This window comes from Silene latifolia, chromosome 3, assembly GCF_048544455.1.
Source record: "Silene latifolia isolate original U9 population chromosome 3, ASM4854445v1, whole genome shotgun sequence".
Taxonomy (NCBI): Eukaryota; Viridiplantae; Streptophyta; class Magnoliopsida; order Caryophyllales; family Caryophyllaceae; genus Silene; species Silene latifolia.
Window position 1 is genome coordinate 141,141,957 of NC_133528.1, and position 16,498 is coordinate 141,158,454.

The 16,498-nt window shown below is 37.4% G+C and overlaps 2 protein-coding genes and 1 long non-coding RNA gene across 4 annotated transcripts; 1 reads left to right on the forward strand and 2 right to left on the reverse strand.

The window, feature by feature from the left end:
• Positions 1 to 495: 495 nt before the first annotated feature.
• Positions 496 to 2,502, reverse strand: LOC141646343 (uncharacterized). Its single transcript, XR_012545518.1, has 3 exons — positions 1,906 to 2,502; positions 1,770 to 1,829; positions 496 to 995 (listed from the first exon to the last, which is right to left on the reverse strand). It is a non-coding gene; the product is annotated as an uncharacterized LOC141646343 (long non-coding RNA).
• A 4,015-nt stretch (positions 2,503 to 6,517) lies between these two features.
• LOC141648189 (uncharacterized) lies at positions 6,518 to 10,928 on the forward strand. 2 transcript variants are annotated; one of them, XM_074456684.1, is made up of 3 exons: positions 6,518 to 6,752; positions 7,824 to 7,924; positions 8,432 to 10,928. In XM_074456684.1, the coding sequence occupies exon 3, from the start codon at positions 8,462 to 8,464 to the stop codon at positions 10,700 to 10,702; it is 2,241 nt and encodes a 746-aa protein (XP_074312785.1). In that variant the 5' UTR covers positions 6,518 to 6,752; positions 7,824 to 7,924; positions 8,432 to 8,461; the 3' UTR covers positions 10,703 to 10,928. The 2 variants fall into 2 exon arrangements, with proteins under 2 accessions (XP_074312785.1, XP_074312784.1); XM_074456683.1 differs by lacking the exon at positions 7,824 to 7,924.
• Positions 10,929 to 11,065: 137 nt separating this feature from the next.
• On the reverse strand, positions 11,066 to 15,686 carry LOC141648191 (heat shock 70 kDa protein, mitochondrial-like). Its single transcript, XM_074456685.1, has 6 exons — positions 15,411 to 15,686; positions 14,310 to 14,386; positions 14,128 to 14,206; positions 13,477 to 14,043; positions 12,583 to 13,203; positions 11,066 to 11,898 (listed from the first exon to the last, which is right to left on the reverse strand). The coding sequence occupies exons 1-6, from the start codon at positions 15,477 to 15,479 to the stop codon at positions 11,278 to 11,280; spliced, it is 2,034 nt and encodes a 677-aa protein (XP_074312786.1). The 5' UTR covers positions 15,480 to 15,686; the 3' UTR covers positions 11,066 to 11,277.
• Between the last annotated feature and the right edge of the window lie 812 nt (positions 15,687 to 16,498).

The window sequence follows — 16,498 nt, forward strand, 5'->3', positions numbered from 1 at the left end:
GGGCACAATGGAGGGAAAGGATACATGTGGATTTTTAGTATTTGATGTTTTTTGACAGATTTAGTGTTTTTTATTTAATTTAAAGAAATTAATTTATTTATTTTTCTCTCCTTTATTACACTTTTTAACCAACCACTTTCTTATAGATTTTACCTGGATCATTCTGGATCCTTAACTCTATTTCGGTTTTTAAAAATCGTTTTAATCTTTCTTTCGATTTAAATTTTAAGTTTTTATAAAAGAAAGACGGAATTCGACTTTAAAACCCCTAAGTTCACCTTGACTTTTCATTACATTTTCGTTCTTCCTTTTTGTTTTTCATCTTCCCTTTTTTTATTCGCATTTTGAGGCGTGCGTTCACCCATGGACGGTTCGAAAAGATGATTCATGTCAGCCGACCCCAAATCATTTTGGGATTAAGGCTCTGATGTTGTTGTTGTTGTAAATTAAAAAATTATTAAAATCAATTAATTTTCTATTTTTTCGGAGGGAAAAAAATCCAAAATATTAAAAAATGCGGTTTTAAGTGAAAGATAATGAATCGGAAAATTTTTTGTGCCCACCTTTCAATAAATTTCTGTATCTGCCCCTGCATGGAAAGATTTGAATTTTGATCGCAACAGCCTGACGTCCACATTCTCCAATTGAAAGGTATTGAAGATTAGCAGAATATAGGCTATTGGGAATAGTGTTGACTACTTCTCATTTCTCAACCATCTGAATCTTTATACATGGTTAAGCTCACTAAGGTTTTGTATACTAGTGTTACAGCAGCAAGCAATTCGATTTGTTCAGATGATACATCCCAAAGCATAATTTTCACTATAGTATTATGTGTGCAGTTACGTTTGTGAGTTAATGTGAAGTGACAGTCAGTCCCAATGCAACTTCATCTTTTTCTCAATCCTAGATCCATCTCTCTGACTTCTTCAGTTCTTCACCTTCGTACTTCAATTCCTTGTTGAGTGGAAACGAGAGTTACATGGCCATAAGATCTGCAACAATAAGCCAACACATTCAGCCAAGAAAAATGATGCAAATAAGCAACAAGGATACATCATTATACGAAAATCACCGTTACTCGAACAAAACAAGGCTAGTCTAAGGAGCACTACACACAAAAGAGTTTCATATATTGATCCATCGCTAAAAGGCATTCTATTCAGGATCCAACCCTTCTAAACTTTTCTATTTATAGGCATCCCAAATAGAACCCAAAACATTGCACTCCTTTCATCCCATTTCCATATGCTGTTGGCAAAATCCTCGCGTATTTTGAAAAACATATGGAATTGAAACGAATGGAGGGGTCAAGTCGTTCACTAGTTGTGGCACCACGCCCTATCAGGCATGACACCTCAATTTCGTAAAATACTACTTCACAACTGGTTTTAGGAGTATGATTGTAAACTATGCTAATCAAACGTAACGGGACAGTGTTCACTAAAAAAATACAGTAGTTTGCAATTGGTATAGTGTTATATCACTTCTGAAATTCCTTCAACTGAAACCCGACAGAGACATTAAACGCATATGGGATTCATGGAACTAAATTAATTGCCTCTTAAGATGGATATAAATAGTTTAGATGCATCTTACAGCACTTCCAGTTCCAGCCAATCTTCCCCTCTGGCCAATAACCACTCCTATCTCCCTCATTTACCTCCCTCTGTATCCCACCTACCAGCATACCCAAACAAGCCGTGAATTTCATCTTGTGGAAATTTCATTTGGGTAAATTGAATTGCTAAGTTCAGTCAGTAACGTACCAAATCCAATCCTGTACCCAATGATCTTGAAGCTCGGGAAAGGTTGTCCTATCTTCGTTACTGCATAAACCATAACATTAGCACACACCTATCTTTGGGTTTACAATGATATTACAGTAAACGTAGATGATCATACCTTCCTATTAGAAATAGGACATGTTCGATAGCATATAATTCGTCTTTCGGCACAAATTTTGCTCGTGGCATCCACCCTAAAGCTTTCTTCCCCCAATCACCATATGAATTTCTGAAAACCCACATTTCCTCCTCCAGGCACATAACAAAACTGCGTGTAGTGGTCCAGGGGTGTATTCTGAGAGCGGAATGGTGTAAACAGGGTCGACCTGCAAAAATAACATGACATAAAATTGTACCCCTTCAAACATTAATAAAGCTATGACCTATGTTACTCAGACTCGTTTAGAAGTATCCGACACGGGTACGTGTCCAAGTGTCGGACTAGGCTATAATTTTGAAAAATATGCACATTTTGGTCTAAAATGAGGTGTCCAAGTGTCATACCCATGTCCGAGTGTCGAGGGTCGGACACGGGTACGCGAGGAAATTAGAAGAGTCGGAGTAACATAGGCTATGACACGATTACCTGTCAACAAATGACAATCAATCAATAATCAATCAATAAATAAAAACATTAGAATTACATGTGAGAGTTTGGCGAGCCTTGGAATTGCCCTTATCAACGCTAACATAGGCCTTCTCAGCAAACCCTTCATGATGCCTATGTCATCTGTTGGATTTGCGAAGGCGACGAACTCGGTTGGTTGATAGTTGAACCAACCCTAAACAAAAAAAATAGTTAAAAAACACTTCTAATCAAATCTGGAAAAAACGATTATAAGTTACATAGCTACAAAAACTTGTTGGATTCTTGTTTTTTAAAGAATTTAGGTGATAGATTCATCTTTTTTTTATCTTTTTTTTATCTTTATTATTGTTATAATCTAACTTAAAAAAGAAGGTTCCGTTGGAACATACCTCTCCTCGAGGAATAGGCCGCTGTTTTCCTTGAAAAGTATCGGGGTAGTCTTCACAACTACCAAAATCATTTAGTTGGTTGTCCCGAAAGCCGTCGATATTTGGGCGGTCGTCGTCGGTGGGACCCACGTGTTTACCAGAAGCAACAATAGGTTGTTTAGAAGCATTGCAGGCCCTGCAATCAGGCACTTTCTTGAGCCTTTCAGTGCAAGAGTTAATTGACAAAGTCCCAGAATTCACTTATGTACTCCGTATCAAATATTGCCGAATGGGTCGTAAGTAACGGGGTAGTCTTCACGAAGTTAAAAAGTTGTTATTATTGTAGTTATATTTCTTTTTCTATTAATCAGTACGTATATTGCCATAATATATCGTCAAGGTATAATTATGTTATGTATATGACCACAATTTACTAAAATTTTGCCACAGATTATTAGTATTTTGCCATGAATATTGTTATATTATTAGTGTTTTGCCACGATTATTGTTATTATTGTAGTTATATTCGAATTTTTTCGGCTTGTTTATTATACTCCTTTCCTCCCGGTCATTTCTTCTCGGTCATTTGTATATTAAAATAAAAATTAATGTTGATTTTGTTCCTAAGATTTATTTTAACAATAAAATATCTAAAAGTATTTGTTTTGATGTTTAATGATGATAAAGCTAAAGTCGTATCACATATATCAAAATAATCCTATCTCTTTATACTAAAAAAGTAGCTTGTGGCAAGAAATGTTCGAATCCACAGGGAGACGAGTTAATAATCTAGTTTGTTTATATTTAAGTTTGTCTTAAAGGTAAATTTTTTATGGGGTTTTGTTTGCTTGATTTCTAAACTAATTGCAATAAAGTAAAAGACAAATTCAATAATATTAAAGAGTCTAGGGATCAATTTCACTAGGCAGTTATACGAGCTGTCATTAAATTCATTGGTAGAGCTTTACGTTGTTTAAGGTTATATGATCGGTTGATTCAATATTCCTTTAGGTCTAATTTAACATGCTGTCGCTATCATTAAATTATCTCTATTCAGTTATCACAGCCTATATTGATTCTAATCCGTCGGTGAAAGTCTCAATTCGCTTATACTAGTCAATTAAGCTCGACTAGTAATTAACTAGCTAGATGAAGAACAATAAACTGAACAACAACGAATAACCAATTTAACTATCAATTCATTAATTAATCCCCCTTCTAACAATCTAGATCCCCATTCACCCTAGATAAGTAAATTAGCTACACATGATAGAAAGAACAATAACAATAATATGAATGGAAAACATAGTTGCAAACATAAAAAATGAACAACGAAATTTTAATTGCATAAACTAGAACTTTGAATCAATAATATCTAGAGAAAGATTAATGAATACCGTAATTAGAGAGTGCTTAGATCCGGAATAATAGCAATAAAAACGAAATTAAGAGTTTTCTAGGGTTTTAGAAGTAAATAAAGCGTAACGTAACATATGGTACGAATTGGGTATTTATAGTAAAACATAACCGACTTAAGGAAATTGCGGAAAATCCTAAAAATAAAGTGCATTCGATCGAGCCTGAGTGTACTCGATCGAGTACATACTCAACTGATCGAGTCTGCTTTGCTTGATCGAAGACTCTCCCTGTTTCAGCTCTTTTTTTCGTGTTGTTTTCTTCACTTCTCTTCCTTTATTCTTCTAGATTCTTGTGCCATGCTCTGTATATTCTTTCATGGCCACTACACGGTGCTCATTTCATTCCTTTGCTTCACAAATGCACCATTCCTGCATTAAACACCGAATAGCGGAAGTATCGACATTCTAGCATAAAAGGCATGTAATTAATATAAACTAGTTTAAAATCGTATCAAAAGTAACTAAGGGAAGGCATAAATATGTATATAATTATGACTCATCAAACTCCCCCAAACCATCTCTTTGCTTGTCCTTAAGCAAAGCATCATACAATACAAAAGGCAATCATACAAATGACGAATAAACAACTCAGAGCTAATGTTGATGCACATAAAAATCCCAAGCTATCCATATCTATAACAAAGCAATGACCAAGGAGTACCAATAAAACAAATTTAAAGGCACGGGTAATAGAAAACGCAGCTCAAGTCTCATATCACTATGTTAAAGACAAATGTCAAATACCTTTCGATCTTGCAAGACAAATTAGTCGGATTCTCGCGGATTCACTCATGAACTCATAAGTAAGGGTGATTTATATGTAAGATAGAAAAAAGTAGAAACACTCACTCAACTTATGGAACATGCATGCAATCTAATGTGATAGAGATTTCCCCAACTAATATGCATTCATAATGTAGACAAAAGTACATGTATCAAGGATAATAAGGGTGGCAAATGGGTTAAAGGGATAGAAATGGTTTGTGCCAAAGCACGTTATGGATATGTGGAGCTAAGAAGATAGTCGCGGTGCTAAACCAAAACCAATACCAAATCTATGATAACAAATACAATTGAACCCAACTTAGAGAAATAATCTTGACTTTACAATACATGAGAGCGTAAGAAGTACTCTCTAAATATGCATTAGACTCTAACGACCATTCTTTTGATCCTTGACAAAACCAAATGAAGCAATCAATTTCCTAAATTTTTCGGTTTTCTATGTTCTACCCCCCTTTTTTATATTCCACATTATACCCCTAAACTTCTTACTTATTTCTTCATCATAACCTTATTTAACCCTCCATTAACGTTATCACTATCAAATAACCGTACTTTGACCTTTATTCTCACTCATTAATGTTGTATCATCATTCTATATGAAAAGCATCACAAATCACTTTTGATAAGCACAAACTACTATTAAAAACATCCGCTATGATTTAGGACATGACGATGAAGATTTGATGAATTTTTAGCTAGATTCTTATAATATTTGGTGGATATTGGTAATTCCGTGAACTAATTTTCTTTAGCAAATTTAAGAGTTAAATGTAACAACGGAATTTACTAATGTTAACCGAATTGGTCTCAGTTTAGGTTCAAATAGTCTAAGAATGACCGAAATAGCTAAACTTGAGCTCGACTTTCATTTGATTAAAAAAGGTAAAAGCTCAAGCTCACATTATATTCTTCATTTTCACCTTTTAGAAATCTAACTAATACTAAATACATAATTATAAAAAAAAAAGTATTATAAAAAAATTCTTAAACGGAGTAAATATATAACAAAAACTTACAATAAAAACTAAATTGAATATAATTATAAAATGCTAAAACTATAACTAAAAAAACGAGCTTTCAATTCAAGTCTTTTAAGCTTGAGATCAGCTATTTATTTGGTCAAGCAAGGCTCGAATTAAACTTGAGCATGGTCATACCGAATTCAACCTAAAATTTGATCAAAACAATTCCGAGCGCTTGTCAAGAGACATACTACTCCATTCAACTCCACTTTACCTATTTGTATTTTGCACAAATATTAAGAAGGGTGGGGTTGGGTGAAAAATATTGTAAATAAGTAATGGGGTATGATGTAAATAAGTGGGGTATGAGTGGAAAAAGGGTGGAGTTTGATGTAGAAGTAGTGGGGTATGAGTGGCAAATATTGTAAATAAGTAATGGGATATGAGGACAAAATGGTCATTTGGCATTCCTTTTTAGGAAATAGGTAGAGTGGAGTTGAATGGATGAAAAATGAAATATGGTAGAGTGGAGTTGAATGGAGGAAGTACCTTTTTTCGTGACTATTTTATATCCTTTAATTACCGTATCACTCCTACTAAATAATCCACAATTAATTATTACGAGACCGTGTCAAGGCCAAGGGAGACCTACCTTTACCCTTTGTCTATATCCGTTCCTACTTACAAACCCAAATGTCCCTGAATCCTGATTATAAGGGGTGCGACCGTACGAGTAGTACCTTATACATTCATGCTCAGGGTTTTTGAGTTGTGAATTGTATGATGCGTTACAACTTTTACAAGTTTCCAACATCTCATCTCAACAAATTAAATTCAATTTGGTAAACTAATTGCCCTCTTTTTTTTTCTTCTTCTTCTCTTAATTTTACTTAGCTGTTATTCTGCTTTCAGCAATTTCTTGCATACATGATGTTTTCCTTTTTATTTTGATAGATCTAATTTTTTATTCTGCTTTTGTGTTATTAAGAAGGATTAAACGGATATATTTGTCTTAAGGACAGGTGGAAGACTAGCTGTTGGTCAAAAGATGAAGTCTTTCCTACTTTGTTTCTGCAAAGTTATGTTCTTTATAAAAGTTTGCATTTTTTATTTCGTGGGTTTTGGCTGGTGGTTGATGAAATAGGACTGTAGGACTGAAAATAGCAGAAAGACTTGTAAAGAGACGGTTTTTGACTAAGTTATTGAGATTCCACCCTTTCCGACTTTCCATACCCTTGATGTGTTTTTTCTCAATTGTACTGAAACATGTTTATCAGTAAATTGTTTTATAGACTTAAGACTGTGCCAATGTAGGACTGTACGAGTATCGACACAAGTTTTTGACTGTAGGAGTTGTGTACCTTTTTTTCCATAGACTTGGGCTGTGCCAATGTTTATCAGTAAACCGTTTTATATACGTATCCATTTTAGTTCTTTTGGTACCATTTTTACTTCAAACGGTAAAATGGTCGCTCAATATCTTAGAGTGAAAGATGATGTGCATGGAGCTTTGTTTAGCTGATTACTGTGTAGAAATATTAGTTCAAGTCTATGAAGATGCTATTTGCCTGATTTTGCTACTGGGATTCCTTTCAACAGATGGGGTGGCGGAGTGTAGAAGTCGCTGGGATGATGTAGTTACAATATCATTTTGATAACCAATAATAATGGTCAGAGTGTAGCATATGATTTTTATTTTGAATGATCACCGACTCACCGTGTCCTGTTTGAATCGATTCTGTTTTCCAAGTTTGTTTGCGTTTGTACTGCAAAATTGCTCGTGGAAAACTATTTTGTGTAAATTATTGTTAGAGAAGCTAATGTTCAGTTTTGGTCCCTGTTATTTGCTTTGTTAAAAAGGAAATTAGTAGTAGTAAAGTATCTAACAAAATTGTGTTCTAAAACAAATCTAGGAAATACGGAGTATGCATGTAAGAGTAAAAGGGAAGTAGGGGGCATTAGGGTATCAGGATTCGGATTGGGGAAGAAAAGGACTAAAGAAAAACCGATTAAGGTATTTTTAATCTTTTGAAAAATACTTGTGTCCTCCGGGAGGCCTGCCCTCCTTACACCTAAAGGCAATCCACCAAATGGAATATTATGAAGGCTTAGGTGTAAGGAGTACGGTCCTCTTCCCGGAGGACACAAGAATTTTTCTAATCTTTTTACTTTGGAGAAGTCACTAAAAAAAATTCTTCTTTGGTAATTACAAAATAACAGGTTGTGCTACCATGAATCCATGATAATTGCTTTGGTAATTACAAAATAAATAAGTTTCGTGATAATTATAAAAAAAACATCTTTTTTTTCATCCACCACCTTTGTTAAGCTCATATATCACACCACCTATGTACTCACTTATCCGCACAACTTGACGTGCATTTTGCAATGCGTCTATGTTTATTGGAAAGGGCCATTGCCCAAATTGTTTGAATGACTGGATGTGTATGGCTGGCTGGCTAGGAGTATATTATCACATGAATTGTTTCTTGGATTATTAATCTTTGTTTTTTCGCATCAGTGTTGGCATTAGGAAATAAAGTCAAAACCTATGCCGTGGGATCAAAGCGTTGGCATCCCTGGCGTGAAAGCAAGTATGGCTGTGGAGGGTGATCTGCAGGCTGATATATCTGAACTAGGCAGTGATATAATATCCGAAGATAAGCTTAATGTCGAATCTGAAATAATGGACCTAGGAACAGGCATGACTTTGAAGGAGAATGTAGGAACTGACACCTCTAATTTAGCTTCCGGAGAAAAGATGACAAATGATTCTGAAAGAAACAATGCTGCCGGAGATGCATGTATGGACATTTCGGGCGTGGAGAAGAGCCAACAAGCTCATGTTACTGAACTAAGCCGTGTTTTACCATCTAATGCGAATTTAAAAGACTATCCTGAACTTAAAAAAGATGATGTAAGGGAACATGCTAGGGTTTGTGATGCTTCTGAATTGCTCTCCCCTATGAAAGGTGAGGTGCCTAGGAATGTAGGCGAGGTGCCTGACGCTTCGAAAGTGCTCCCTCCTAAGAAAGTTGAGGACGGTGATGCTACTATGGGAATACATATCTTCAGGGCTGAAACTGAAAACCCTGATGCTTCTAAAACAATCTCTCTTATGCAAGATCAGGATGATGATACTGAAATAAGAACCAAGAAGTTAACGGATGAAGGCGGGGCCAGACTAAATTCTCCTCCTGTCCTTTCCAAGTGTTCTTTTGCTGTAGATGGTATCGTTTTGGCTGCTCAAAATAGAGACGGGCAGAGTGACTCTAAAAGGCTTGTGGTGTCAAGACAACGGAAGCAGAGTAAATATCTATCTCCTCCCTATGTGAACCTGAGCAAAGGTGTCAAAGCCTCTGATCAAGAAAATTCTGCTGTGCTTGGAGATGAGGAGGGTAATGATTTGCATGGTTCATCCCCTCCTCCTTCAAAGAGTGGAAGCAAAGGAAAAAAGAGAGAATTGTCGACAAAATCTGTTGTCTCGGCTGATAATTTGCAGGACATAAGAGCATCTTCTGGTGAATTACTCTCAGAATTGCATTTAGCCGCTTTAGACTGTCTTTATCCGTGTGAGAATGAGTATTTTGATCCTATCGAGATATTCTTCACTATTTTCCGTTCTTCTGTTTTTCGAGACAAATCTAATTCTGAGGCGGACAAGAAAGATACAGGTGTTCGTAGAAAGGAGTTATTGGGCGGGATATTTGAAGAGAATGCCAGTGAGATGGAAATTAAATCTGAAGCAAAGAAGAGAAAGAGAAAGGAGAAACCATCCAATGGCTCTACCACAAATTTGCTCCCTGCTTCTCTCAATGATGGTAATGTAAATGTTGATCTTACTTCGCCATTGACGGGAATCCCAGTTATCTGGGAGGCTAAACCAACTACTCCAAATTCCTTGGACTTCTCAGAAAAGGATACACACTCAAATTCAGAGTCTGTAGACTTCTCTAAGGATTTAAGAAAGACAATATCTGTGTCATTTGAGGACACGGAACCAGTTTCTATTCCCGATTTAAATGGTAATTCTATGAACAGTAATGTGCTGGCGGCTGGTTCTCAATCGGAAGGCCCATCTGTTCTTACTGGTATGCCTGGGACTAAAAAACGGGGGAAGAAGAAAGGAACAGTTCGTGCTATTACAAACCTCGATGCAAATGAGAGTTTTATGAACAGCGAAGAGCCGGCGGCTGGTTCTCAATCGGAAGGCCCATCTGTTCTTACTGGTATGCCTGGGCCTAAAAAGCGGGGGAGGAAGAAAGGGATAGTTCAAGCTGTTACAAACCCCGATGGAAATGATAGTTCTATGAATAGGGAAGAGCTGGCGGCTGGTTCTCAATCGGAAGACCCGTCTGTCCTTAATGGTATGCCTGCGCCCAGAAAGCGGGGGAGCATGGAGCGGACGGTTCTCGCTAATACAAACCCTGTTGGAAATCACGAGAGAAAGAAGAGACGGAGGAGGAGGAAGGATGGAACTTATGCCAATGATTTGCCTAATGCTGATGCTCATATTCTGAACACTACACCCATTTCATTGGAGGTATGTCTTCGAAATGTGGAACCGACCCCACCTGCTCCAATGTGTCCATTGAATACCAGCCTTTCCCCTGATGCTCTTCCTGCTGAAGCGCCATCCCTTGATCAGGTGAAAAAGAGTCTTGGGTTGATAACAACCATGCTGGAGAACTCGTGGAACAATCTCTTACCCGAAATGAAAGGAACATTAGAGATCGAGATACAGGGACTTTTGCAGAAAATAAATACCATGTCCAGCTCATCGTCTTCTTAATCAGGCTTTGGAAGTAAGATATGGTGTCGACTTTGCGTCTCGTGCCAGATTATTATGCATTGGTTTTAGTCTTTGTAAAGATCCTCATAGCCCAGGCTAGATAGAATTCTTCATTTAGATACACGGTAAATCGTAGAAATCTTGGTTGCTTCATCTGTAGTTCACCTAATGAGAATCTATTAGTTCGGATCTCCATTGTCGATGCTTAATTAATCTGAATCTAGCTTCTCCTATGGTTTATCCTAGGCATCTAGGACAAGGATTTTACGTGTTCTCAAGACATACACAATACATGGTATAAAATTTAATACCGCAATTGGCGTTCTTGCCAAAAACTAATATGCAACAAATTGGAAGACCGACTAATCTAAAATTCTTCACATAAATTACGGCGAAACAAAAACACGATTATTTTCGCTAGTTCTCACAGTAGTACAGATCCCCAATCTAGTTTCATGTTTACTTTCACAACCAGCTTTGACACACCAGATACGAGATGAAGAACATCTAAAGGCAAAAAAAGGGTGTGAACAATTTACTCTTAACAAAGCTATAAACTAAACTCCAGTTACGATCTACTTCTTATTAGCCTCCTCATACTCGGCTTCTGGTGTCTGGTCCCCACCTGAAGAGGAAGCACCACCAGCAGGCCCACCACCAGACATGTGCTCTCCAATCTTTGAGACTGCCTTGTTGGCGGCATCCGTCTTTGCTTTAATTTCCTCAACATCGTCCTTTCCCATGGCACTTCTCAAGTCAGAAACAGCATCTTCGATTTCCTTGGCGACTTCGCTTGGGATCTTCTCCCTGTATTCTCCCAAGCTCTTCTCTACACTGTAAATGGTTGTGTCGGCTGTGTTCCTGGCATCAATTAGGGCTTTCCTCTCTTGATCCTTTTGGGCATGCAACTCGGCTTCCCTAACCATCTGTTCAATTTCTTGTTCTGATAGACCACCCGAGGACTTTATGGTAATTTGCTGTTCTTTTCCTGTGGACTTGTCCTTGGCAGAGACGGTGACTATGCCATTTGCATCAATGTCAAAAGTGACCTCAATTTGAGGAAGACCTCGTGGGGCTGGTGGAATGCCTTGGAGCTCAAACTCCCCAAGCATCTTGTTGTCAGACGCCATTTCACGTTCACCTTGTAATACTTTGATGCCGACTTGAGTTTGGTTATCAGCAGCTGTTGAGAACACCTAAATTGCAAATGCACAACAAAAGACTCTTAAGAAGCACCCAACACACATACTAAAATTAAAAAAATGAATTTTTAGGATAATGAAAGTTATATTCATTAATAGCCAAATACGATTCTTTCTCTCGCATGGCCACTATCCTTCCTGTCACGGAATGAGAAACAGGTTCCAAAGTTGTTACCCCATACACATGGACATTAAGGGCAGCTTGCTCCCTTTAGAAGAACTGAAACTAAAAAGTCGTTTATCATAAACCTTTTATTATAACTGAAACTAAACAATCGTTTATCACAAAACCATATGTGATTTATTCAGAATACCAACCTTCTAGTAACTACTTTTCACCAGGATATTTTTTTTTTTTTGGGAAAAATGACATTAGGTCTTGCTATACTATTAGGTCTCACTATAAAATTCCCATAAAACCGCCTTACCTTACCCAAGTATTTCTCTATGATATAACTAACATTAGCCCGTAGAAGAACATGTTCATTACAGTTGCTGGTGCCATTCTTATATTCAGGTAGTCAACCACCCCAACGACCAACCTATACTAACTAAGCTTATCTAATGGATAAACGGATAAGCTACGTACAATCACTGCCTAAGAATAAAACGGTCATACATAGTGGACAATGAAACATGGATTAACATGATATAAAAGAGAAAAGTGAAACGGCCTACCTGACTCTTCTTCGTAGGAATGGTGGTATTCCTATTGATAAGTCTAGTGAACACACCACCCAAAGTCTCAAGACCCAATGAAAGAGGAGTGACATCCAAAAGCAATAACTCCTTAACATCCCCTCGCAAAATACCGCCTTGGATAGCAGCACCCATAGCAACAGCCTCATCAGGGTTCACTCCTTTGCTTGGAGTCTTGCCAAAGAGCTCTTGGACAATCTCTTGAACTTTAGGAACCCTGGTCATACCACCGACAAGAAGGACCTCATCAACATCCTTAATGGAAACACCGGCATCCTTCAAACAGTTCTTGCAAGGAGCACGTGTCCTCTCAATCAACCCATCAACAAGGGACTCAAACTTCGATCTTGTGAGTGTGATGTTCAAATGCTTTGCTCCTGAAGCATCTGCACTGATAAATGGGAGGCTGATATCAGTCTGAGAGGTAGAAGAAAGTTCTATCTTGGCTTTCTCTGCTGCTTCACGAAGTCTTTGCAGGGCCAGACGGTCATTTCTTAGGTCAATTCCGTCAGTTCTCTTGAACTCCGCAACCAGCCATTCTAATAAAGTATTGTCGAAATCCTCCCCTCCAAGGAATGTGTCACCGTTTGTAGCTTTAACCTGAGTAAATGTCGGTTGAATTAGGAGACAACCAACGTATTAACAACATAGCACTCCCTCTATGTCCTATCCCACTTAAATTGTCCACATGTGACGAAGATTAAAATTAAGACACGGAGATGAAATACCATAATCACCCCTTACTTAAAAATTATGACTACCACCAGTTCAACAGAAAAGGGTTAATATTGACAATTCAATTTTGGGGAAAGGAATAAGGACAATATAATTGTGATGAAAGGAGGAACATTCACATTTGGAAGAGAAAAATACCTCAAACACGCCACCTGAGATTTCAAGGATAGAGACATCAAATGTTCCACCACCAAGATCAAAAACTGCAATTAGACCTTCCTTGTTGCTCAAACCATAAGAAAGGGCAGCTGCAGTCGGCTCGTTGATAATCCTCTGAACATCAAGTCCGGCAATACGCCCAGCATCTTTTGTTGCTTGCCTTTGGGCGTCATTGAAATAAGCTGGGACAGTGACGACAGCCTTTGTAACAGACTTGCCAAGGTAAGCCTCAGCTGTTTCCTTCATTTTTGTCAAAACAAAGGCTCCTATCTGGCTAGGAGAGTACTGCTGGCCATTCGCCTCCACCCAAGCATCACCATTAGGCGCCCTTACAATCTTATAGGGAACCATCTTCATCTCTTTTTGGGTTTGTGGATCGTCAAATTTTCTTCCAATTAGACGCTTGGCTCCAGAAATGGTATTTGTAGGGTTGGTCACAGCCTGCCGTTTAGCTGGGGTACCGACAAGTAGCTCACCCTTTGGATTAAAGGCCACAACAGAAGGAGTGGTCCGAGCACCTTCTGCATTTTCAATAACTTTTGGGGTCTGCATAAAATATTCAAACGCAATCATCAAGAACAGGTAATAAAAGGGAACAATAACAAAACAGAAAGTAGGGTTATATCATACCTTCCCCTCCATGACTGAAACACAAGAATTGGTGGTACCCAAATCGATACCAATGACATCATTCCCAGCAGGCCTTGAACTGTTGAGAGATCAAACAGTGCAGAAATGATCACATATTTAATTACAAATTGCAACATTAAGAATTTACCACACATTTCTGTAAAGTGGATAAGTTACAATACCTGAATGGTCTCACCAAATTCGCTAATCTTTGGCCCATAAATGGGCTGACAGAAGATGAACTTCCATTTCCAATTACCTGAGAATAATGAATATATAGCAAGATCACATAAATTAGCATCACAAGTCCATGTTTTAAGAAAAACAAAGAAAGAATGATGGACAAAATAGCACATCGCCTCTGTAATTCAGAGAAATTAATACGGTTATTTATCCAATTAATAATTACTCCCTCTGTCCCGGTCATTTGTTGTCCTTTTCCATTTTTGGGTGTCTCAATCATTTGTTGTCCTTTCTATTTTAAGAATGAATTTGATGAGTAATTTGATCATTCACACTCAATTTATTCCACTTGTCATCTAGTAATTGGCCTTCCTCACATTTCCTACTTCCTCACATTTCCTTGATCTTTGTGCAAAAATCAAAGGACAACAAATGACCGGGGCGGAGGGAGTACAATAGAATTTCAGCTTGAAACTATGACAGAGAGAGCTTCAAGAACTTGGAACAACATAATAGGAGCAAATTGAAGACCCTTCATATCAAAAGCTCCAAATTTTCATTTTTTTAACAACATAACGGCTCAAATTTACAATTCCAAATCTTTCATCAATAAACCAGAGAAGCCTGGTGTTCATTTTTCGCTTGAATTTTCGAGAAACTGTAACAACTGAACAATACGAGTGACTACTTAGCCTTCCTATGACTCAATCCAGTCGATACTGAATGATACGAGGAAGTACTTAACTTTACTATGATTCAATCAGTCTATACCTAGCAAAATTAACAACATTTCAATCCATAAGCAGAAATCGATCGCAAGCGACATAAGCAAAACATCCCAGGCAAAACCAATCGAATCACACATAACTACAGAAATAATCAAAAACTCGTAGCGCAACTGAAAGCATAATCACAGAATTAATCGGAATTAAGATCCTACAAGAAAACATTTCATAATTGTGCACACCAAATCATTATATTGATGAGCGATCGAAGAAAAATAAACTTAAATGAGTTAAGTTATCATCATATATGGTAAAAATCATCATGATATATTAAATTAAAGTTGGTTAGATTGACATAATAATTGAGAATCGTACCGATTTGAAAGGGGCGATAGAGCGAAGTTCGCAACGGCGGAAATTGCGTAGGATAGTAGAGGCCGCCATAGTTGTGTTGCGAAGAAAATTTAGTGAGAATCAACAAAGAGACGAGGAGACTGAAACGGAGAAAATTGAGAGTGTTGAATGAATTGGGGAAGAAAGAGAAATTAGGGTTTAGGGTTTAAGAAGGAGATGGCCCCTACACAACGAACATTCTAGATTGCCCTTTCTTTTTCGTGAAGACACATTTCTCGGTTGCCGCATTTTTATTTTTTATTTTTTATTTTTTCAATTCTAGAAGAATGTGTGAGTTTATGTTTTTGCGACTTACTTACAGAGGGTGAAATTTTAGGGTCTCCGGTTAAAGTTTATGACCTAAGTCCGCATTTTTTAGACTTGAGAGTCTGTTATCCTCGGGTGACTTAACTGATATATGCGGTATGCATTCTACCTTGTATATTCGGGGTTTACTCAATACACGCTAAAAATAGTGGTTACGGTTCTCTTGTCAGAAAAAAAAAAAATGTTAGTTTATCCATCCATATATAAGGAATTAAGGAGTACTTGTTAAACTAATTAACCTTTCCTACCATTGTGAACATGAAAATGTTCAAATAGAACATTTTTCACAATGATTTTCACTTACTATTATTAGGTATATCCGTATATGCGTTGCTTAGAGTTTAGACCCATTTTTTTTATTACAATCATCTCAATAAGAATTTGAGCTAATAAAGTGGTCATTGAGATTAAGTTAGAGTGTATTTTAGATTGTTTAGGCATTTTTCTTTGTGATTTATGTGTCAACTCATATCTACCATATTTGGGGAAATATTTAATACGGATATCGACACCTTAGACGAAGTGGTACTCGAATTAGGAGATCCTATGGGCATCAAGAATGGTTCGAATCCAAACACGTCAATATTGGCGCATCAAACATGGATGGGTACTAACAAGAGGCAAGAGGTTTGCATGATCTCGACTCAAGGATCCGAAACACGCGAAGAAACTCCCTAGGACCCGTGAGGAGCCGTGGAAGTGCCGCCCAAGGAACAACCTAGTTTTCATCATTTTAGTCTTTA